Source organism: Coregonus lavaretus (assembly GCF_964263955.1).
Source record: "Coregonus lavaretus genome assembly, chromosome: 38".
Lineage (NCBI taxonomy): Eukaryota > Metazoa > Chordata > Actinopteri > Salmoniformes > Salmonidae > Coregonus > Coregonus lavaretus.
The window spans coordinates 4,450,415-4,475,319 of record NC_140025.1 but is presented as its reverse complement, the minus strand read 5'-3'; the positions used below and the strand labels follow the sequence as shown (position 1 = coordinate 4,475,319).

The window sequence follows — 24,905 nt, the reverse complement described above, 5'->3', positions numbered from 1 at the left end:
TTGCACTCCGTCCACGTGTCTGCGTGTCTGGTTGGGATTGCATGTGGTCTTATCTTATGTAATGAAAGTGTTTTTTCATTGCATACTAAATCTCCATTGACCTTCCTTTTGGGTATCTGTGCCAACACTTTATGTAGAACACTGGCCGTTGATCAGCCAAATGGCCAAAGCTGGTCTCACCTGGCTTACCCTTAGCAGATGGTGTGCGTCTTTGTTTTGTCTGTGACCCCTCCACACCTTGGAGGACTCAGGGAGGGCAGGCAGGCAGGGGGCCTGCTCAGGGTAGCAGGGAGGTGGGGTGGGGAGCAGGGGAGAATGGGGACGCTGCTGGAGATCTATGGAGGATAGTCTCTTAGGCTATGAGGACCGGCAAGTCGTGCATCTGCAGCCCCTCCTGAATGGACATTAGCAAGGACATCTGCTAATCAATACACTATTTGTCATCTTTAGAGAGGAATTATCCCTCCACATTTGAGTGAAGGGGGAGGTTGGGCAGTAGGTTTTGTTAGATTATCGGTCCATTTTGAAATATCTTTGTTTGGATGTATTTCTCTTTGGGTGTAAAAGTAGTGGAAAGTAACTCTTTATCCTTCTCTGATGTTCAGCTACTTTCAATAAATGTATACTGTATTCCCATAGCTGTCCTTCATTTGTCTATGTGTGTCCTTGCCTGACCAGGACATTACCACTACTCACTAGTACTGTATTATGCTTAGATGGTGAATTATAGCCACCAGAGCAGTGTGTTCATTTACCAGTTTAGCTTGCAAATGGGATTTCATCCATTGTAAATTGAATTATTTTCCTTTTGATTTCCCTATAATTTATTTGGGCAATAATCCCTCCCTTCATGAAATTGCAGCGCCTCAGTTGAAGACCCTAAGGCAGCACTATGATCATCAAAAGCAGTTAATAGTTTAGTATATTATTAAATAAACCCTCTTTATCGAGTACCATTTTGGGCGCAGACTGAGGGACACTTTAATTGAAAGAGAGCCTGTGTGTGTGTGTGCGCACGTGTGTTCATGTTTATGTTCGTGTGTGTCCATCCACTATGATGATGATAGCACGCTAACAGAGGAGGCTTTTCCTCCACTGATGTTAACGGCTTGTGACTGTGCTGTGCGGCTCACTGATGTTACCACAAGGCATGTCTTGGCCTCAAAGACGCCTCTGTGCTTTCACCGCCGCTGCCGCCGGTCTCGGTAGATGAAAGGCCATGTAATCCTCTGTGGAAGTATGCGGCCCGCTCTCCCTCGCTCCCTCTCCAGATGATGAGGATAGGGCTGAGCCTTCCCTTGGTATGCCCCGCAATGCAACGGCGCGCCCCAAGGCTCTGTTCTGCAGCCGTTGCACTTGGGTGAAGGCCATGCATTTGACAACAGTAATTGGATAAGTTGACCAGTATAATGCTTTAATTTGATAACGCTAAGCCCCCACCAGAGACCTAATACGGTCAATTGTGTATTTATGTGCCCTCCTGTGAGCGAGAGACTTAGCCTAATCCATCGATTAGAGGTCAGTTCACCCACGAAAGTTGGAGATGAATTAATCCATTGGTTTTCGATAGAAATGTTCTGCAGAGAGATTTTTTTCCCCTCTTTTTCCCTCAGAAAACTCTCATCAAATGAATTGTTGTATTTGATGGGATTCGGTTAAATATGTTTATTTTAGTAATCAGTGGTTATGTTATTTCAAGCTCTTACATGTGTGTCCTGATGAAAATAGCGTACTTTAAGCTACTCAAGAGTTAATTCTAAACAGAGAACTGAACAATGCTTGAGGAAATATGCAGCATGTGCTTTTAGCCTGTATGTTCCATCTGTTATTAGCATGAAGCTAACTTTATCTTAGTCTAAGCTTAGTCTTAGCTTAGCTGCTTAGCTTAGTCTTTAATCAGAGTACCGTGGAGAGCTCTGCTCACTGTTGTGCATCTTGTTGGTCAATACTGCACTGTACTATCTATCAATTGAAGACAAACTCATATAAATAGACCCGATGATGAAAACACTTCGACCAGTTAGTTAAAGCCTGACACTGTTGTTGACCCATAACACAAGTCAGCCATGACTGCCACAGTACATTATTTGGATCTCCAACCACTAACATCAACCCAGTCTGGTCCAGTGCTGTTTATGTCTGTGGCTACTTTAAGATAGCCTGGTTAAACAAAATGGAATGCTGCATTTACCATTGATCACAATTGAACACCGCATTCAGTCTGGTTTAATCAGGCTAACTGTAAGAGCCCTATGGGTCTCCCGAGATTTATCAGTATGGCCAGGCCTGGCTAAAAACATGCATCAGTTTTATGGCGCTTATGAGAGGAAGAGGTTAATCGAATGGGTTAATGAAGCTTTTTATTGATACGTTCTCAAGGTCGCGTCTTCTTAACTCGCCGTAATATCTCTGTGCTCTGGTACAGTGAAGAAGGAAAGCACTTTGGCTAGTGACTGAAATGTTACGCTGGTCCTTTTCCCACTCATCACCCCCACCATTCAGTCCACATAGTACCACAGTAGCGTCCTTGTGGGCCAAGCGTTTCTCTTTATGATATACTCAAGGTCAATCATAAGCTAAGTGGCCATCTACAGTAGCGGCCATTTAGAATTTGAAAGCATCCTGTTACTTAAGATGAGTGTTTGTGTGCTTGTGTTCAATTCTTACATGACCGAGGTCAATGGTAGGCTATACAAAGAAGGGCTCTGTAAAATATGTTCTAACCTCAGGGGTCTTTCCTGGTTAAATAGGTTGAATAAATAAACAATATTATACAACATTATAATAGAAGGACTTTTGTTGTGCTGCTTACAGTACTGTAGGTCCATTGAGTGGAGGTATTAGGACTGTTCTTGTGGAAAATCAGATCCGGTGAAGAAGAGTGATCACTGTGGCCTTGTGTAATTACTAATGAACACTGGTATTTACCCAACCAACCCAATGGCTTCCACACCATTAATCTCATGAAGCCTGCCATGCTAAATAAAGCACCATATTCACACATCACAGAGCTTGAGCCACTATGTTGTCCTATTTTGAGCAAAATGGGTGGCATCTGCAGTTGTGATGTTTTGAGTCTTTAGATGTACAGTATATTAGGTGATTGATTATTTCCTGTAATGTTTTGAGTCGGGAGTTCCTTGGCTTTATTCTCAAGACAAGCTAGTAGTCTAAAGGGTGTTTTTGCTCTTTTGTATCTATTCACCAAAGCATGCAGTTGTTTTGACTGACACGGTCGCTTTTAACCGTTTGGAGAAACATCCTTGTATTGAGATGTGTGGAGAGATGGAGGAGGTGCAGGTTTGCCGCAGTATGCTTCTGGAAGTCACAGTGGCTGCATCTGTGCTATTCACCTCCAGCGAAGTACCAGACTGACTTAGTCAACATGTGTTGAGTTTGGGTGTTATTAATTAATCAAACCATGCTGTATCACATCAGTATTGCTTTATATGTATTACTTTATAACATTTTATATGCTGTAGGTTTTGTGGTCCTTTTTTAGCTCAGTTGGTAGAGCATGGCACTTGTGATGCCAGGGTAATGGGTTCGATTCCCGGGACCACCCATACGTAAAATGTATGCACGCATGACCGTAAGTCGCTTTGGAGAAAAGTGTCTGCTAAATAGAATATATTATTAAATGTTATTATATATATTATTTTGCGTCAGCATAGTAATCATTGGTTAGCCTACTGGTCACATATCAGTTTGTGCTGTCTGGTCAGTTTGGCATGCCAATGACCATAGGAATCGGCTATACAGGACTAACTGATCTGGGACCAGACCATCGTCCTCTTTAGAGTAGTAAAGAATACGGATGGTGTTTAATCCAAACCTACATCCCCCCTAGCCATAGCCCTTGATCATGACTCTCAGTTCCATTACATTACACATGAGTGTCATTGGATGAAGGAGTCTTCTGTAAGGGGGAGTTTTGTTAAAAGCCACGGCGCTCGGTCTGAACATTAACAAGCATCGCTTGCGTTACGGTTTTGGAAACATAAGGACCTTATCTTTCATATCGACAATAAATAATTTTCAAAAAACAAAAGGTTAAATTGATACACAGCTTTATAGGGTTAGTATTCCCACACGGCCATATGTTACAGCTTGTGTTTACGGAAACCAGACGGAAGACCGAGGGAGCGCCTTAGCCATCTACATCTAGCGTGCTTTGAACACCTGTGTGGAACGGAAGAAGGCAGCCAGAAATGTGTTGTCACTGAAAAATACTCTCGGCTGCAACTGTGATACAACCGGTTAAAACAGTGTACAGTAAGTGTAGATTTTGTATTTGTGATTAAAAAAAAAAAGTGATATGAAAGTAAAGGGCTTTATGTTTCTAGAACCGTGTCGCATTTGAGAATCGATTCACGTTTTGATGGAGTATTTGGATGCCTTCGCTACCTGAGCCAGTCTACCTCTGAAAAGAACATATAAGGTCCTTGGAACTTAATGAGTAACGGTAGGCTCCTTAAGAGTACATCTTGGGCTAGCTAACCCCATTCCCTTGAGTAGCACAGTCAGGCTAGGAATGGTGTCACAGACAAACATGCACCCCCAACATATCACGCCAACCCATTCCCTTGCTTAATGGAACATGACAGAGGCACATTATCACAGATCCCACTCATCATGTTACACATTCAATCTGGCCCCAAACAAAATGTTAAATGGCTGTTCCAGTTTGCGTTCCAAAGTGGACGATCACAGCTCACATGATTTGCATAGTCTGACTGCTGTCTAGAGCAGTGGTTGAGAGCAGTGTAGCCCGAGCGGGGTAACCTGTGTGTGTGTTGGGTAAATAAACGTCCCTATCTACACTATGGCATTACCACCGCTCGTCTCAACATGCAAACAGCCCAAGGGGGTAGTCTGTTGACAACTAAGTATGAAAGGTGAAAAATATGCTATAAACACTTCTGATGTAGTTTCAAAAGGGTATTTAGACATTAGCATACCTCATTTAGCGTTCAGACATTCAGACATATGAAATGCATGGAAGTTTTGTATGTCTGAGCCAATAAGATGTGGTAAATAGTGTTTGAGGCCCTGAAGATTAGGGGGGGCATTTTACACACGCACACATACACACACACACACACACACACACACACACACACACACATACACACACACACACACACACACACACACACACACACACACCATTGCATTTTATCCCATGATTATCTCCCCCTGATTAGCGAGTGTCTGGGGAAGGAGAACACAGACCTCGACAACGATGGCGGCAGAAACTGGTCATGTAATGCGCTCAACTAAGTGACGCATGTCATCAACCTCCTCTGTCCTCCCTCCGTCCACACATGTCTTAATAAGCCCTCCCGGATTAATGTAATTAATGTCTGATGGCTGGGGGATTGTGGTAACTTTTTACCAAGGAGGAGAAGAGGAGAGCCCCCCTCAACCCGCATTCCCACCCACCACCACCCCCCATACCGCCCCTTATCGACCCTGTCTCCCCCTCCCCTTCCTCTCCCAGCAGCACCACCATCCACCCCCCACCCCCCACCTTTCAGTGGAATGCTAGCCTGTTGGTGATGGTGAGGGGGGATGGTGGTAGTGGTAGTGGTGGTTGTAGTGGAGCCAGTCAGGTTGTGTGTGGGGTATGTTGGCACCCATGTGTTTCCAGACATTGGAATCTGTCACTGACACCATTGGTAGTGGAGTAAGCAGGGCCTCCTAATGAATGAAGATCACTCACCACACACACACACACACACGTACACACACGTATGCAAACACACACACACACACACACACACACACACACTCTAACTCACCCCTGGACATGTTATTAGTCTTCTAATACAATGTCCATGTCGTGGAAGTCAAAACAAACAAAGCTTCCTGTTTCGGGGGGATCGGACTCTGCTAGGAATGACTAGGCTTGGTCTGATGGTTTATTTCCTACTACAGACAAGCTGTTGTAATGCCTGTGTTTCTGGGTGTCCATTTTGGATCCTGTCATGGCCATCGCTCAATGTTGGGGGGCATGCAGTTTATTGAATTAAAGTGGGGCGACTCCTCAATATTTCTTGATTATGTATCTGTTCCTGTTGACTTCTGAGTCCATTTATCTTTTTTATCCAAACAGGACAATGGGACCAAATTGGTGACCACCTGCTCTAGAAATCAAATTAGGCCCTCACCACATATTCCCCCCCAAAAATGGTGTGTGTGTGTGTGTGTGCGTGCATGCGTTAGTGTGTGTATGACACATCTGCAACTTAAGCTTGACGCATGACACTTCGGTCATATTCAATATAATTAGCCGTCGTGAATCTTCCCTGTTATTATGATGAATAGGTTTCTCACTGTCAATTTTCTGGGACATGACGATCCAGTAATGAACATACAGTGGGGAAAAAAAGTATTTAGTCAGCCACCAATTGTGCAAGTTCTCCCACTTAAAAAGATGAGAGAGGCCTGTAATTTTCATCATAGGTACACGTCAACTATGACAGACAAATTGAGAAAAAAAAATCCAGAAAATCCCATTGTAGGATTTTTAATGAATTTATTTGCAAATTATGGTGGAAAATAAGTATTTGGTCACCTACAAACAAGCAAGATTTCTGGCTCTCACAGACCTGTAACTTCTTCTTTAAGAGGCTCCTCTGTCCTCCACTCGTTACCTGTATTAATGGCACCTGTTTGAACTTGTTATCAGTATAAAAGACACCTGTCCACAACCTCAAACAGTCACACTCCAAACTCCACAATGGCCAAGACCAAAGAGCTGTCAAAGGACACCAAAAACAAAATTGTAGACCTGCACCAGGCTGGGAAGACTGAATCTGCAATAGGTAAGCAGCTTGGTTTGAATAAATCAACTGTGGGAGCAATTATTAGGAAATGGAAGACATACAAGACCACTGATAATCTCCCTCGATCTGGGGCTCCACGCAAGATCTCACCCCGTGGGGTCAAAATGATCACAAGAACGGTGAGCAAAAATCCCAGAACCACACGGGGGGACCTAGTGAATGACCTGCAGAGAGCTGGGAACAAAGTAACAAAGCCTACCATCAGTAACACACTACGCCGCCAGGGACTCAAATCCTGCAGTGCCAGACGTGTCCCCCTGCTTAAGCCAGTACATGTCCAGGCCCGTCTGAAGTGCATTTGGATGATCCAGAAGAGGATTGGGAGAATGTCATATGGTCAGATGAAACCAAAATATAACTTTTTGGTAAAAATTCAACTCGTCATGTTTGGAGGACAAAGAATGCTGAGTTGCATCCAAAGAACACCATACCTACTGTGAAGCATGGGGTTGGAAACATCATGCTTTGGGGCTGTTTTTCTGCAAAGGGACCAGGACGACTGATCCGTGTAAAGGAAAGAATGAATGGGGCCATGTATCGTGAGATTTTGAGTGAAACCCTCCTTCCATCAGCAAGGGCATTGAAGATGAAACGTGGCTGGGTCTTTCAGCATGACAATGATCCCAAACACTCCGCCCGGGCAACGAAGGAGTGGCTTCGTAAGAAGCATTTCAAGGTCCTGGAGTGGCCTAGCCAGTCTCCAGATCTCAACCCCATAGAAAATCTTTGGAGGGAGTTGAAAGTCTGTGTTGCCCAGCGACAGCCCCAAAACATCACTGCTCTAGAGGAGATCTGCATGGAGGAATGGGCCAAAATACCAGCAACAGTGTGTGAAAACCTTGTGAAGACTTACAGAAAACGTTTGACCTGTGTCATTGCCAACAAAGGGTATATAACAAAAGTATTGAGAAACTTTTGTTATTGACCAAATACTTATTTTCCACCATCATATGCCAATAAATTCATTAAAAATCCTACAATGTGATTTTCTGGAAATTTTTTTCTCATTTTGTCTGTCATAGTTGACGTGTACCTATGATGAAAATTACAGGCCTCTCTCATCTTTTTAAGTGGGAGAACTTGCACAATTGGTGGCTGACTAAATACTTTTTTTCCCCACTGTATGTAGGCTTGACACACCAAGACTTTTACGATCACTACACAAACTTTCCAGCTGATATTGTGTCCTCTAACCGGTTCAAATGTTGGCTTTCAGATCCTGCATATTCTCACTAGAATTTGCAAGTTTCTAGTTTTACCCCTATCTAACTCCTAATTTTCTCTGACCCAAAATGCGGTGGTATGTGCATGTTCAGTTTTACCCCAACTCCAACTTTCCCTTGTCATAAATTTAGCTAGGAAGCATCCGCTTCTGTCCCCTTTGGTCATGGTGCTACTAATTACTCATGTGTTTAGCGTAATTGTTCATTTAGCGACATTAGTGACTAGTGAATGTTGGGCAGAGGGACTGTGATTGACTAGGCTGGGAGTAGCTCTTCCTTTCCCTCCTCTTCAGCCAGGACCCTTTCAATTTCCCTTTCACCTCTCCAGTGTCTGCCCCCTTTTCACAGTGGAGGGGGAAGACAATGGAGAGCGGTCCCCTCCCCCTTCCTCTCCACTTCTCCCCTATTCCTCCCCCCTCTGCCCTCGTAGGCGTCCTGATCGAGAGGCTCGGGGCTTTGGTTTGTCACAGCCATTCAGCTGAGACTGATTGTGATTGCGGCAGATGGGCTGGAGTTTGTCCCAGGCAGCCAGGCCTCTCTCTCTCTCTCTCTCTTTCGCTCTCTCTCTCTCGCTCTGAAAAGAGCTCAGTCAGAAACATCTCAAGCCGAGCTCCGCTTTCCCACTCACGTCCCTGGTCCCCCCCCCCCCTCACTGCTGTCACCCATCCCTCCCCCATCTCTCCTACCCCCCCCCCCCCCCCCATCTCCCCTGAGGAAAGTGCCACCTTCAGAGCCAGCAGCCATCTCACCCCTTCCTACACCCCCCCCCCCCCCCCCCCCCCCCCCAACACGTTAAACGTCCCGTAGCTTGAGCAGGAGAAAACCGCTGAGGCACAGAAGGAGGAGGGACCTCGAGAGCGAGACAGAGAGAGAAACACACGGTGTGAGAGCGACAGACTATGTAACGCGAGTGTGAGCGAGAGAGGGACAGAGAGAGAGGAGAAAGAGGGAGAAACAGCGTTGAGAGGCAGCAGTGTGCATGTTGTCAGAGGGAGAGAGAGAGAGAGAGAGAGAGAGAGAGAGAGAGACACAGTGTGTGAGAGTGAGGACAGGCAGAGATTGTGTGTAGAGCAAGTCAGAGAGAGAGAAAGAGGGAGTGCAATAGAAAGAGAGCTCCTCAGCTAGAGAGAGAGAGAGAGAGAGAGAGAGCGATCGCTGTTCTGCGCAGTTGTCACACCGAGCAGAGGGCTGCGTTGTGGATGTAAACTTTATCGTGGGTGGGATCAGTGGCTTGCAGCAGCTGCTGTGCAGTGCAGCGTGCAGCAGCAGGATTACCATGTGTGTCAACTGAAGACAGAACACCAGGATGCAGCACCTCAGGCAGGGTAAGGAGAACTCGCAGACGCTCATAACACCACCACTCTTTTCCCTTTAAGACAGGAGATGTCCCTTTAAGAGTGGAGATGTCCCTTTAAGACAAGATATGTCCCTTTAGGAGTGGAGATGTCCCTTTAAAACAGGAGATGTCCCTTTAAGACAAGAGATGTCCCTTTAAGAGTGGAGATGTCCCTTTAAAACAGGAGATGTCCCTTTAAGACTGGAGATGTACCTTTAAGAGTGGAGATGTCCCTTTAAGAGTGCAGATGTCCCTTTAATACAGGGGAATTCAGCAGTATTCTTTCTCAGATTGTGTGGGCTGGTGCATAGGCTTCTACGCGACCAATAATAGTAGGCTATTATGTTGGGCTTAAAGGTGTTGTGTTTTCTTCCTATTGTCACTTCATGTTGCCGTGAATTTCAGCCAGATGTGTCCTTTAAGTTGCAAGAAGCCGCAAAGTTAAATACAGTGTACATGCTCTCTTGCTGTGTACGTGTCGTTGATTGTAGCGTTGTCACATTTGGCCGGTTGTGTCTCTTTAAATCGGGGTCAGCTGTGTTTATCCAACTGGTTCCGATGAGTGTGTAGCCTAACGTTAGCTTCATTTCTTATTTAGGGAATTAGGCTACTTGCATGTGCAGGAGATGATCCTGATTTGCAGGATCCCTTTATTAGCCAGTGCAGGGAAAAGGAAAGCAATTGTGTGCCCTGTTGCTAGTGGCAACGGCACGGAGGCCAGCCCTGTAAGCGGCTTTAATTGTGATTGATAACAGAGGAAATATGTGCCCAATCGTTCAAGGAGAGGTACAACAAGCTAGTCTGGGAGGTGTGTGTGTGTGTGTGTTGGAATGTATTTGGTCTCCTCTTAGCCATATTAAAGATTGGTATGTTTCCCCCAGCAGTGAGTGTACTCCTGCCATAGAAACAGCAATGGTGGGGTATGGATTGTGCTCCCTTGCTAGGACTGTGTGTGTGTTCACATCAAGTACACAGCAAGCTTGGGTGCCCCTGGCTCTCCACCTGTTTGTGTGTGTGTGTGTGTGTGTGTGTTGTGGATGGATGGATGGATGGATGGATGTGGCCAGCTCCATTGTACAGCTGTGGGGCTCCCCTAGATCCCTACCCCTATTCCTCCTTGACAGGTGAGGAAAGAGCTAGCTATCTACCTCCATACTGTATGTCAGCCCCACAGCAGTCACTGTATAGGGGGTGACAGTACTGCATACACACCCTTATCAACAGAACCCTTAGCTGTCACTCAAACACCACTGATTTGAATGACGGCTCCTATTTCTGTCTTGTTGATTATCTGCGTAAACAACGAGGCGACAGAAACACATAAACATGACAACACAGGACCATGGGACATGACAACACAGGACCATAGGACATGACAACACAGGACCATGGGACATGACAACACAGGACCATAGGACATGACAACACAGGACCATGGGACATGACAACACAGGACCATGGGACATGACAACACAGGACCATAGGACATGACAACATAGGACCATAGGACATGACAACACAGGACCATAGGACATGACAACACAGGACCATAGGACATGACAACACAGGACCATAGGACATGACAACACAGGACCATGGGACATGACAACACAGGACCATGGGAAATGACAACACAGGACCATGGGACATGACAACACAGGACCATAGGACATGACAACACAGGACCATAGGACATGACAACACAGGACCATGGGACATGACAACACAGGACCATGGGACATGACAACACAGGACCATGGGACATGACAACACAGGACCATGGGACATGACAACACAGGACCATGGGACATGACAACACAGGACCATAGGACATGACAACACAGGACCATAGGACATGACAACACAGGACCATGGGACATGACAACACAGGACCATAGGACATGACAACACAGGACCATGGGACATAACAACACAGGACCATAGGACATGACAACACAGGACCATGGGACATGACAACACAGGACCATAGGACATGACAACACAGGACTATGGGACATGACAACACAGGACCATAGGACATGACAACACAGGACCATGGGACATGACAACACAGGACCATGGGACATGACAACACAGGACCATGGGACATGGCAACACAGGACCATGGAACATGACAACACAGGACCATAGGACATGACAACATGTTTGTTGGTTTATTTTCTCCTGTCAAACTGTGTTATTCTGACTCAAACAAACACACTTGCATTGCAGTTAGACTATGTAATAGCATTGCAGTTTATTCTGTTATTCTTTAACAACATATTTTTTGAATCACCAGGGAGGCTATGATTGTCTATAATTATTCACTGTAATGTTATATGATTCAGGCTAAGTTGCCCCCAAGGCAGTGCTATAGTTAAGGTCCAGGCTGAGATGCCCCCAAGGCATTAATACTTTACAGGCAGCCTGGGCCAACTTCTGCCCAGTGAAAGTGTTCACACTGGGCAGATGTGTTGCTGGTGCTGCCCAGTTTGAGGCCAGCGGCCTCTGAAACATACCTGGGGATTAGTTTAAGAGGATTGCGAAGTGGAGAGATTTGATTTTATGGAATTAAAAGCGTCATGATGCATGTGTCCCCGCGATGAATGAAAACATTTTCTGAGTGGCATGATCTTTTTTCCCCTCATTCCATTCCCGTACAGAGTTTGATGTTAATGTATACGTTTATTTCAATGTCATTAGCTGTACCATGTGACCTATATGGAAGCAGTTTAAAGTGTTGTTTGTGTAACAAATGTATTGTGGATTCACTGGATTGGTTGTGTAAATGCCCTATCTGTTATACTCCCACTAAGAGTATACTTTCAGATGAAACAATATGAATGTTGAAAGTTAATCTTTTAGTGGAAGTACTGTAAATGTTGTCATGCCAGTCCAACCAGTGGTATGGTGGCACAACATATTATCCACTCACAATGTCCTGCCAACCACTTTGTATGTAATCCAAATGTCTACATAGACAGTCAATTTGTTGACAGACAAGCCGCTGGCAGTAAGCCTACAGGGATCACAACCAGTTACTGCCATCCCCTCATCAAATATTATGCTTTTAGTCCTCTCTCTCTAGCTCTCTTGCTCTCTCTCTCTCTCTCTCTCTCTCTCTCTCTCTCTCTCTCTCTGTCTCTCTTTCTCCTCTCTCTCTCTCTCTCTCTCTCTCTCTCTCTCTCTCTCTCTCTCTCCCTCCCTCTGTCTCTCTCTCTCTCCCTCCCTCTGTCTCTCTCTCTCTCTCTCTCTCACTCTGTCTCTGTCTCTGTCTCTCTCTCTGTCTCTCTGTCTCTGTCTCTCTCTCTCTTCCCTCTCCTCCCCCTCTCTCCCCTCCTTCCCCTCTTCCATTCATCGACCCAGCTAGCATATTGGGTTCAGGTCAAAATGAATTACTGAGGAATGTTCTCCTGTTCAATGGCCAGCCCCAGTGTGTCCCAGCATGGGAGCATTTCCACCTCATTTGCAGCCAGACTCGTTTCATTTGGGAAAAGGACCCAATTCCCCAGAGGCCAGTCTATCTCCCTCTCTGCACTGTCCAGCACTGGGGTTGGACACCCTCACACACATACAAACACACACACTTAAATTGGCATGCACAAGAACGCACACACACACACGCACACGCACACACACACACACACACAGTTGGGAGACCCAGAGGCGCCCATAAAGCAGTAATGATGTGAACGTGTGAGGCCTGAGTTCCTCTCCCCTCTCTAACCCCTGGCTCTGTTTAGACAGTCTGTACTGCTGCTGACGACCACTCACATCAATTAAGAGCAGCAGTGAATGCATTCCTCCCATAGCCCCGCTACACATTTATCTTGCTAAGAACAGCACGTGGGAAAGTCTAAAAACAGCAGAGGTCTTCGGAGGGCTCTCCGACATGGGACAAGCCAGTATGAGCCTGTTTCGGTCTAAGTCTGTCTAAGTTGCCCTGTTGAAAATGGGGCAAGGCAAATGCCTTGTCTCTGATGGATAGCTCAGTCTTTTGAGATTAGCAAGATTTCAGCTTGGCAGCTATGTAGGCTATATGCATGTATTTGTTCTACAGCTGCAACGACTCTGCTTGTTTTCGATTGCCAACATAGTTTAAAATGTGAAATACATATTTCAAATGTGAAAGACTGTTATATCCTTGTCATGTTTTGGCTGACTGCCTTCTGAATCTAGTGTCCCACTCAAAAGCAACATTAAAAGTTAATACCCCAACACCATTTATTGGCAATAAAAGGGTTTTATGTGGTAACTGTCAATGGATGGTGTTGGTGGAATCTGATTACTCCTTTGCCTTTAGAGACAAAGTACAGTATTACCCTGTTAAATTATGTCATTAAAACGCCACATTCTTGTGGTTTAAAACGGCTGGGTTTGCTCCATGGGAGTTCTTCAAGGTGAAAATGTTAGCAGGACATTTTTCCAGTCGCTAACTGCTAAATTGCTAGGTTTGCCAATCAGGTTTGGCTCACAAAATAAAGCCATGGATTATATTTCTCATCAGAGTCTTTGTGCAATGACAGATTCTTGGAACACAGGCTTGTTGTGCCTCTTTAAATATAACCTTAATCTTTAATTGTGTTGGCAATCTATCTCTTTGATACATGTGTCCACTAAGGATTAAGTTTAAGAGATAAAACTGGTGGACATAAAACTTGTTTGGAAACAACCCACATTGGATTTAGTTTTAAGACTTTAAGACTAGTTTTAAGCAGTAGGCTTTCAGCAGTAACTGGGTCATATAACTTTCACATGCAAACTCTTTATGAGAAGATTGATGTGTCCGCCGTCATTTGAGAGTTGTTTGGCATCGAAGCCTCTTACTTTAAAAGTTGATCTCACAAAATTGTGATGAGAAAAGCTACAACATGAACGGTATACTCTTGCAGCCTCACAGTCCAACCAAGGTGCATGGTTCGAGAAAAGGACAGGATATGTGACAGGCATCTACTTTAGAAGAAAATACTTTATTGTTAAAACCTAGAAACATAAGCTTCCATCATGATTCTTAACCAAGGACAGTTCTCAAACCATTCTAGTAACATCTCTTGATTGATCTTTTCACACGTTTTAAAGATACCCTTTTCAGGAAACAAAACCATTTATGACGTTTGTTGGGAATTAACTGGAGCGTATGTATCAAGCCTCTCAGTTGGAGTGCTGATGTAGGATCAGGTTCCCCCTGTCCATGTAATCTTATTCATTGTGATATAAAAGGCGAAACTGATCCTAAATCAGCACTTTGAGTTACATACAGCCCATGGCTTCAGATTGAGGTTAACCGAGCCTGGGGAATGTCAACAAACGTCAGCTCCCCTCTATCCCAATCGTAAATCACAGGATAATTGTGGGAGAAACAAGCAGACCTCATCCACTTGCTGTTTCTTTTCTTTTTATTTGGCTCAGTGAGGTCAAAACTGGTTTGGCTGCTGGTACCTGGTGCTCTCTTACATAGAGACATAGATGTAGGTGTGTGTGTGTGTGTGTGTTCACATCTGTAAGTGTGTGTCAGTGTGTGACATAGCTAACACGTTGTAATGGCCTCTCCAGGGAGACCTGGGACCCTTGAGAGAATGAGAGTCAGTGTTTACCCATACCTTTGTGTCTATTGTAGAGGAATGACTTGTTTGTCTGCTGCTGTAAAAGGGGAAAGTGTTTGCGTTGCCTCTGAAACGATGGTAGATGGCTTGCCATTCACAATGAGTGAAAAGGGACCAGGGGTGGCCTTTAAAACTAGCCTGGATGAGTCAGCAGTAAACAGCCATAATGGTGTATGGAGTGTGTGTGTGTGTGTGTGTGTGTGTGTGTGTGTGTGTGTGTGTGTGTGTGTGTGTGTGTGTGTGTGTGTGTGTGTGTGTGTGTGCGTGTGTGTGTCTGTGAGGCTTAAGAGTGAGTCCCCCCATATTCAGAGGCAGTCAGTGCATTTGAAAGGCCTGCTGCAGAGCGAATGAAAAGTTTGTGATGGTTGTTGTCACGTGTTGGACAGTGTGACATCAACACTGGCTCCATGGGGAAAGGAATGGACAGATAAAGACAATTATAGGAGTGATACACACATGATGAAATGTCGGAGCGTGAGTGTCTGCCCGACTGACTGTGGTTTGATAAAGATGGTGTGTGTTTGTGTGCATGCATGCATACGTGTGTGTGTGTACATACAGTTCACGTGCGCATCCATGCACGTTTGTGTCTGGTTCCAACATTGAACACCTGCAGTGGTTTGTGACTGATGATTCACAATCTCCATTCATCGTGCCCGAGCCGACTGTCTGTATTCTGTCTGTGAGCGGTCTTGAGATGGTGGCGCATCGGAGGCCATTTCAGAGCACACCTGTTCTGTCGGAGTGTTGCGTTCCGTCTGAGGTGGAATGCGTCTGACTGTGGCTGATGTGGTTTGGAAACAATCGAGGTCAGCCGTGACATGCCCAATGAGAAAACATTTAGAGAGATGAGGGGAGGTGTGGGGGGGATCCTTGCTCGCTAGGAACATTCTAAACCCTGTCAGACACAAGGCTTCGGAGTTCAAATTTGCCATAGCTGTCATTGGACAGAGAATTAGGGGTTTGTGTGACTGTTACTGATCGTTGATGGGTAATATGAGGTAAACATCCTTGGGTTTTCTTATTGTGTGGAAATGAATGTGTTGTAATTTCAGAAGACAAGCCAATTGGCAAAGCATATAATATGTGAACAACATTCCATTAGATATTTTTCTACTGTATTTTGTAAAATATGTTTCTGCCTCTGAAAAGATTCATGCTTCGTTCACTGGCTATTCTCTATCAAGGCTGTTCATAATTTATAAAGTGTTAAAATGTCTTGAAAGATGCAGCCATTCTTATTCAAAACGACGCTTTTGTGTCCAGTCTGTATAGCCTCACAATGATAGATACGGAGGTGTTCTTTGTGTGATTCTAAAGAAACCTCATCATGTTTCATGTCTTCCATTATTGATGCCTGCGGTGTGGTAACACTCACTGGCCCTCTGACCCCCTCGTTTCATGGGTGTGTGAGGTGATAACATATGGCTCCAGTCTCCCGCTGTTCTCCCGTGTAGCCCAGGTCTGGAGAGGGTACCAGAGGTCAGACCCCAGATGTGGGTGGTGTGTATAGTAGCCTCTCTCTGCCTGTCAGTGCAAGGGGGAATGTTTTCTAGGGACATGGCTGTATCTGCATAACATAGATGTGCGTAGATGCACGTGCACGTGCACACACACACACACACACACACACACACGCACACACACACACGCACACACACACACACACGCACATGCACACACACACACACACACACACACACACACACACACACACACGCACACACACGCACACACACACACACGCACACACACACACACACACACACACACACAGGGGGACAGTAGCCATCATTGCTTTCTAATGGATGCTATAACTTAACAAACGCCTGAACAAACTCATTGGCCTGACGCTCCATGGAGGGAAATTTGGCATTGGAATCACAGAGAGGGTTGCATAATCGTGGGGTTAAGGGAATGACCTGCTCAGGAACTGGCCAAAAAGAGCACCAACCGGCAAGGTCTCTCCAAACACACACAGACACATGTTTAGTCACACACGCGCACACACACCAGATTAGTGCATTTGCAATGTTAAAACTCAGCGTGGAGCTAGCCAGGGCTAATGCGTAAATGCATGGGGACCCATCATCCTCCAAATATTTATGCTTCCCATCCACTTCACTCTGTGTACATTTGCGGTTTGCTCAGATCGAGATAATGTCATGGTTTAGATGTTCCGTTTGCTTATGTAATCCTTGTATTAACACTATCGGAGGGCTATTTTATTCAGGCATCCTTTTCCCAGAGTGGTGTGTTTAGAGTGTAGTCTGTGAGAGCTGGCATTGCAGGAGAAGACTATTCATCATTATGTAGTGGATGGTGACGTTGATTTCCTGTTTTAGCCAAATCCTTCACAGGCATGACTATTTGTAGCGTACAACCATGGTCGATGGTTGTAGTGATGGTTGCAGTGAAATGTGTTGTTTTACAGAGTCAGCCATAGGAGTACAGCACCCCTGGAGCAAATTAGTGTTAAGTGCCTTGCTCAAGGGCACATCAACAGATTTTTCACCTTGTCTGCTTGGGTATTCGAAACAGCGACCTTTCGGTTACTGGCCCAGTGCTCTAAACGCTTGGCTACCTGCCGCCCAATATAGCAGTATGTCATTTTCTCATTGTTACATATGCAGTAGTGTTGTGGCAATGGTTTTGATAGGACAGAGAGGTAGGTTTGGCTTGCCAGTATATGATTGTGTAGTTTGGAATACAGAGTAACCCTAAGCATTATGAGTAAGGATAACTTTTTTCCTTGTATATTCCTGGCTTTCCTCATCAGGCAAACTTAGACTTGACAAAATAAACCAGACAACATCACACAAGGGACAATGGTTGACAATGGAACAATCATAAGGATAAAAGAAAAAACACCACAAAACGAGCTGCCTCCCACAATGCAGTTCAAAGCGTGTTTGGGGGCGAACGTGTCAGCTCAGGTTGGCAAATAACATCTCCCGGAGAATGATTGATCCTCCCTCCCTTTGCCAGATCATGTCTTTGCACGCTGGGACGCTCCGACGGCAACGCAGCCGCGCTCATTGTCTCCACGTAACGACGAAAACAATCTAGAGATGGTGAAGATTGGTTAGCCTGGAGAATGTGGGAGAATGTTTGGGGAAACAGGGTTGATTTGATCTGTATTCATACACACACCTTTCCTCGCATCGCCTTGGATTATTCTAGGCTTTCAAATGAAACCTAAAGGAAGGTGATGTTGTTGTGTTTGTATATGACTAACAACATCCCAATGAGGAAAATACCAATAAAGTATTGTGTTGTGTGGGTGGGTGGACAACTGACAGCTGATCCTAGATCAGAACTAGATGTGACAGATCTAGTTCAGTAACATATGGAGCCTGATTGATAAGGTTCCAATATAGTTCTGGTCCCATACCCTGCAGTAACCAATCAAATGTTGTTTTTTGGCATAACGTTCATACTGTCAGTACATATTGCCAAAAGTACCCCTAGCCCTATAGGGCGAGAGATGGGATGGCATGTGGGATATGGGATGGTTGGGGGGCCCTCCCTTGCCCCTGCCCTGCCCGTGGTGTCAGCCTGGGGGCAGAGCCCTCCCTGTTCCTTGGCTCATTGCCCTTCGCAGGAGCAGCTTGTGCGAGGCGTGGGAAGCAGCGGGGCGGCGAGGGGGGTGTTAGGTGGTTGGGCCTGCTTCACTGAAGCGTGGAGCTAGTCAGGCTGCGTCCCTGCTCTCCACTGGCCCAACTGCTCGTGGTGGGTATATTGTGGGCAGACTGTGGGCACGGACTGAGCACTGGTGCGGGCAGTGCCAGGTGATTCCAGGTCACTGGGAACTGCTAGAGGCCAGCGAGGTGCCAACCCCGATCTGTCTGCCCACTGCTGCCATTGGAATGCACTCGCTCCCCAAGCTCCCTGACTGTTAAAAAAGAGCAGGGAAAAGCAGGGATGAAGGGATGGAGGGAGGAGGGTTTGGATGCAGCTGGGGTTTCAATTCAATATTGAGATGAAAACGTTCACAAAGACATGGTCAACTGTGGACAGCTAGCAGTCTGAGCATACAGTATGCTTCCTTTCCACCTGTGTTCGATCAAACATGGGATCAGGTCATTGGATCACATCTTGGCCATGTTCCAATTCCATACTACTATACCATTTAATTAGAACAAATGGCCAATACATTTTAGTAAGTGGTATGCTAGTGTGGCATATGGGAACAGAGCCTTATATTTATAACCACCATCACAACTCAAGGAGGATGAGTTCTGATATCTGGAATGTTTGTCCTTAAAGCTTTTAGGACTGACTCTCATTCTGTATCTCTTTTGATATGTAGGTTTACACAGCTGGTCATGGACAGGGTAGCCTAGCCGTTCACAGAGAAACAGGTCAGCAGAATGGGCTAACTTGGACTCAGGATCAAATACGCTAAATGGGTCGTCTATTACTCAGGCCGTCTATTCCCACCCCTTACTTACTTGAATACTATTCAAATACCATCCCTCCACATTCTCAGGGCTGAAATTGGAGTCAAATGTTGCCATGTTGAGATATTGTTTTGACTGCCTGTTAAGAATGTACCAATTACTGTAATTATGTTTTACACAGAATGTCAAATGGCTCTATTTTTGGCAATGATTTTCTCAAAGCGCGCAGTTAGCTCAAGTTTCCTGCGCCCTGTAACATGTCTGTGAATAAGTGGCCTGAAACTTAATCCCTTACATGTCTAGCTCGCAGACATAACAAAGACTGCATTTTTTTTTTAAAGTTCAAAATCAAATACATTTTTAATTCTCACGTGCTTCATAAACAGGTGTTGATTAACAGTGAAATGCTTACGGGCCCTTCCCTACAATGCAGAGAGATACTTTTTTGTGGAAAGTTAACAACACGAGGAATAAATACACAGTGAGTAATGATAACTTGGCTATATACACGGGGTACCAGTACCAAGTCAATGTGCAGGGGTATGAGGTAATTGAGGTAGATATGCACATATGGGTAGGGGTAAGGTTACTAGGCAACAGGATAGATAATAAACAGTAGCAGCAGGGTATGTGATGAGTTGCCAGTTAGGAAAACTGTGTAGATGTGGTGATGAGTTACAGAGTTTCTCACAAGGTGACACAGTCCACACTCACACACACACAGTAACTGGAATGGTTACTAACAGGATTGCGCAACTGGAGCGTGAGTATGCTGCCGTGTGTTTCAGGTGCAGCGTGTAGGATCACATGGGCACAGATTGCTCACGGCTCAGGCACGTAACTGTGTGTGTGTGCACGTTTGTGTTTGCGTGTGTGTGTTTTAATAGGGCAGCTCAACTTCCGCTCAGATTCACTGCATCAACTTCCTGTCAGATTCACCGCATCATTGTTTCTCAATCAGTCAGCAGTTGGATTACAAACAAATCAGAACTTTCTTAGCTAGCGTCAGCAAGTAGTGTCCTACAAACTGCTAATTCAGTGGGGACTTCCCCATCCATATTCATCTGCTATAGCTACTACCTCTGTAGTGTTTTTACACAGGACCTTCCCCAGGTAAGTCAAAGAAGAAACTAATTTCTCTCCCTCATGAGGAGCGAGGATAATGAAAGTTCACAGAAGTAACACGTAAAGGTAGACCTATCAATTAGTTTGTGTTTTTACTGATATCAATTTTGTTTATGAATTATTAAGTGAGTAAAACTCGATATTCCGTTACCAAATCAGTAACAGAATTTCCTAAATATTGATAATGGAATTTCTGCAATTGAATTGGCTACAATGGGAAATCCTAGTAGTCACAAACCACAGTTGGGTTCACAAGTTTGGACAGTACAGTACAGTAGAGTAGAGTTCAGTACAGTGAAGAAAAATAGAGTATAGTACAGTACAGTACAGTACTAAACAGTAGATTTCAGTACAGTACACAGTAGAGCACACTAGAGTTGAATACACTAATGTACAGTACTGAACTATACTCTACTTTACTGTACTCTTCTGTACTCTGCTTTACTGTTCTGTACCGTACTCTACTGTACTGTACTTTGATGTCCAAACATTGTGAAACATAGACGTCTGTGATTGGTTCAGATTTGGTCCGATCCGGACCTACCAAATTTGGTTTTGTTTGGGGGCAGAGCTCATTCAAATAATAGCCAGTGTGTAGAATAATAACCAAATATGCAAAGAAAGATATTGCATATTTATGCATTTGTGTAGCCTACCTATTTAGGATACATTACCATGAATAGAATGACATTCTATTCATGCATTTCTGTGTAGTACAGATTAGGGACCCATTATGAAATTCATACCGCAATTCCGTTACCGGGTGTAAATCCACTTCACTTACTGTAGTTCAACAACCAAAATAGACTTTTTCAAAGTCAATGTGTCATGTCCTATCTGACACCTCATTCTTTCTGCAGACGTCGTTGAATCTTAACTTGGATAGATATGTAACAGCGTTTTTTTTTGGAAAACGTGGACACATAGAAAACTGAGGGAGATTTTACCTAAATTATTTTACCAAACTTTGCATCTGCACAGTTCTTCCAGTAAATGTGGTTTTGTAAAATGTTCAGTGGAAATTCTTAAAAGTAGTCCTTGTGCATAACGTTTTATGGTTTGTCAAACTTTGAAATTCATGCTTTTTGTTTGGCATACATTTTAAATGAAAAATCTCAGCGCAATTCCGTTGCTGTGAAATTGCCCTATTACTAATACTAAGAATTATTTTATGGGCTAACAATGGTGGCTGGTGGGCAATGAAACCACAGCATTACAGTACCTCTTCTTGTCTCTTGCCTTCAGATATGTTGCTAATATGGAAGGTATGCCTGGCCTAGAGGAGTTGTCTTGTCTGTTGCTTCCAGACAGGTAGCTACAGTAATATGGAATGCTAAGCGTTATTTTGTGGTCTAACAATGTGATGTTGGCTGGCTGGCATTGAAACCACAGCATTACAATTCCTCTTGTCTGTAGCTTTCAAACATGTTACAGTATGTTGCTAATATGGAAGTCTAGAGAAACTATTCGTCAGTCAGGCAGTGATACCTTGGGAAAAGCTCTAAAGTGTCCATTGTTATCAGTGCCAGTACATGAACGCACCGCTTTCTCTCATTAGCAAAATGAGAGTGGGGGGGTTGTCTGTTGAACAGTTTTCATAGAAGTAGAACACTAGCTGCTGTTTCTCTATGACTGAGAGGATGTTTATGGTTGTCAATGTGGAATGCTTTTCATGTTTTCTGTGTGCTATTTTTATCAAGGCGCAGGCTAGTGTGTCTCTGTTTAGTGTGTAGTGTCTAGTTGCTGACCTCTATACCTTTTCTGTTTGTTGACGTGTTGGTAAACCACAGTGCTGTTTGGCAGAAAACAGTGCATGGAGCACAGACTGTGTCACAATGAAAAGTGATCAGCTATTCACTCGTCTCTTGTTCTCTCTCTCTCTCTCTCTCTCTCTCTCTCTCTCTCTCTCTCTCTCTCTCTCTCTCTCTCTCTCTCTCTCCCCTCCTCTCGCTTTCTCTCTCCCATCCTCTCTCTCTCTCTTTCTCTTTTCTCTCTCGCTCTTTCCCTCTCTCTCTTTCTCTCTCTCTTTCTGTCCTCTATCTCACTCTTTCCCTCTCTCTCTCTCCCTCTCTCTCTTTCTCTCCCTCTCTCTCTCTCTTCATCTCTCTCTCTTTCCCTCCCTCTCTCTCTCTCTCCCTCTCTCTCTCTCTCTCTCTCGTTCTCTCTCCCTCTCTCTATCTCTCTCTCTCTCTCTCTCTCTCTCTCTCTCTCTCTCTCTCTCTCTCTCTCTCTCTCTCTCTCTCTCTCTCTCTCTCTCTCTCTCTCTCTCTCTCTCCGTCTCTCTCTTTCTTTTGTTCAGGGAGAAGCTGGCCGTGGCTCGCCTGCAGAGGGAAGTCGCACGAAGCAAAAGCGAAGGAACAATGGTACTGTTGATGCTCTGTCTTACACACACACACACACACACACACACACACACACACACACACACACACACACACACACACACACACACACACACATACAGACACATTATTATTCTCAAACCCACAGCTCACAGCTGCCAGTCCTGCTCGGTCATCGACCAAGGTCACTGCACTGCTAACTTTCCTCAACCAAAAACATATATTTACGTTGGGTCTTGCAGCACTTTTCTGGGTGGCAATTCTAGGTCTTGCTCCCATTGCCATGGTATTATCAACACACATTAGTGCAGCAGATTTCAGGGTTGATGTCAAATGTAGCACACACACACACACACACACACACACACACACACACACAGTGGTTGTATAACAAGGGGAAAGCGGTCCAGGGGGCCAGTCGTGAGGACAGAGAGGGCGTGAGGTAGGGTTCGGAGAGAGGGGACCGACATTGTGACAGAACAGATACCAGCTGACCACGGTCTCTAGAGCGACAGCCAGGCCTTGTACTCAGCTGTTTAGAACTTTAGAACTACAGTAAATTCATTACAGCCCCAAATAGCTTCATAAAAGAGCGCTATGGCAGCAAGCCTAAAGCAGACTGAGATTTACATACTCTAGGATAGCCATATCTACAATGTACTCTCGTAGTGGTAGTGGTCTCGAGTTCCAGCGTTCTAGAAGTCCTCCTGAGAATACCACATTAACAGTCTGGTCTCGTAACACTACAATACAGATATGGATATGAACAACACACTACATACTGAATAGAGTGGGTAGCATACGCATCATTACAATGACAGCATACTGTACATAGTCTTCTTTGTATAGATGGTCCTGTGTGGCTCAGTTGGTAGAGCATGGCGCTTGCAACGCCAGGGTTGTGGGTTCGTTTCCCACGGGGGACCAGTATGAAAATGTATGCACTTACTGCTGTAAATTGCTCTGGATAAAAACATCTGCTAAATGACGTATAGCTATAGATTGTAAGAGGTATGTTTCCTGGAAGCACCACAATGAGACAGTGATGTTTACCATGGAGTCTTTGGAAAACACTTGGATGTTTGTTTGTGACTGTGGAGAACGACCTACAAGGTATATTGATTTCCGCATTGCGGTTCCTGAGGTATGCTGTAGCCATCTACAAGGTCATGCGCGACCATCAGATCAGAGTCACATTCGTTTTAACACAGTGCAGGCTCTCACGGTTGAGGCTCACTGTAGCAAGTTCCATACAGTCACAGCACAAGAGAAGGACGTTCCCACATAGCTCTTATCTCAGGCTCCATTGGGAAACTCTGTGTGTCAGCACCTCATACTGTAGTCAGTCAGACTAAGAGACTGATCAGCCTCTGACCTTAGTGAAGAGCTAGGGGGGAAATATCTACTGCCTGGCTGTGTGAGGCTTTCTCTGAGTACTGCTTCTCAGAGTCATGAGAGTGGATGCCATGCTAATTACAACTCAGGGTGTGTATGTATGTGAGGAAAGGGGGGGTGAAGGAGGGATGAGTTATCTGTGCCAGACAGGAGGAAGGGAAGGGAGTGGTAAAAGAAGAATGTGGGGTGTGTGTGTGTCTCCGAGCTCCATTTGAAATTGGGATTATCCCTCCTGGAGTCCCCCTCTCTCACACACATGCCTGGAAGATGCTCCTCTCCTCTGGGAGCTCAGGCATGGTCTTTAGGGTCTTTAATAGAAATCAAAAGAGAATGCTGCATCAGGGAGATAATTGTTAATGTGATGGCGAGGTGAACTAGAGGCACTCTGCCCCAAGGAGTCCCCTCCTCACACACACAGACACCGCCTCCAGAAGACGACAGATTATGCTGTGGACTTTGAAGTGTGCATCTCTTACCCTCCAGAGTGTCTGATGCCTCCTCTTTCACTAGTTATGCTCCCCTCTCTGTCCCCAGCATGCTTGTGCGTGTGTGTGTGTGTGTGAGAGAGAGAGAGAGAGAGAGAGAGAGAGAGAGAGAGAGAGGACCCTGTGCTGACTACCTCCTCTG

At 45.0% G+C, this 24,905-nt stretch overlaps 1 protein-coding gene across 4 annotated transcripts in view; it reads left to right on the top strand.

Moving 5' to 3' along the window:
* The window catches only part of LOC311112342 (nck-associated protein 5-like), a 162,404-nt gene that overhangs the window by 58,505 nt on the left and 78,994 nt on the right, over window positions 1-24,905 (top strand). For 3 of the 4 annotated variants that reach the window (XM_084155406.1, XM_084155407.1, XM_084155408.1), the window contains one exon: window positions 22,841-22,904. In XM_084155406.1, coding sequence (XP_084011532.1) covers window positions 22,841-22,904 — 64 coding nt within the window. Of the gene's footprint in view, window positions 1-8,973; window positions 9,400-22,840; window positions 22,905-24,905 lie in introns of those variants that run through there. The other variant, XM_084155409.1, reaches the window with a different exon arrangement.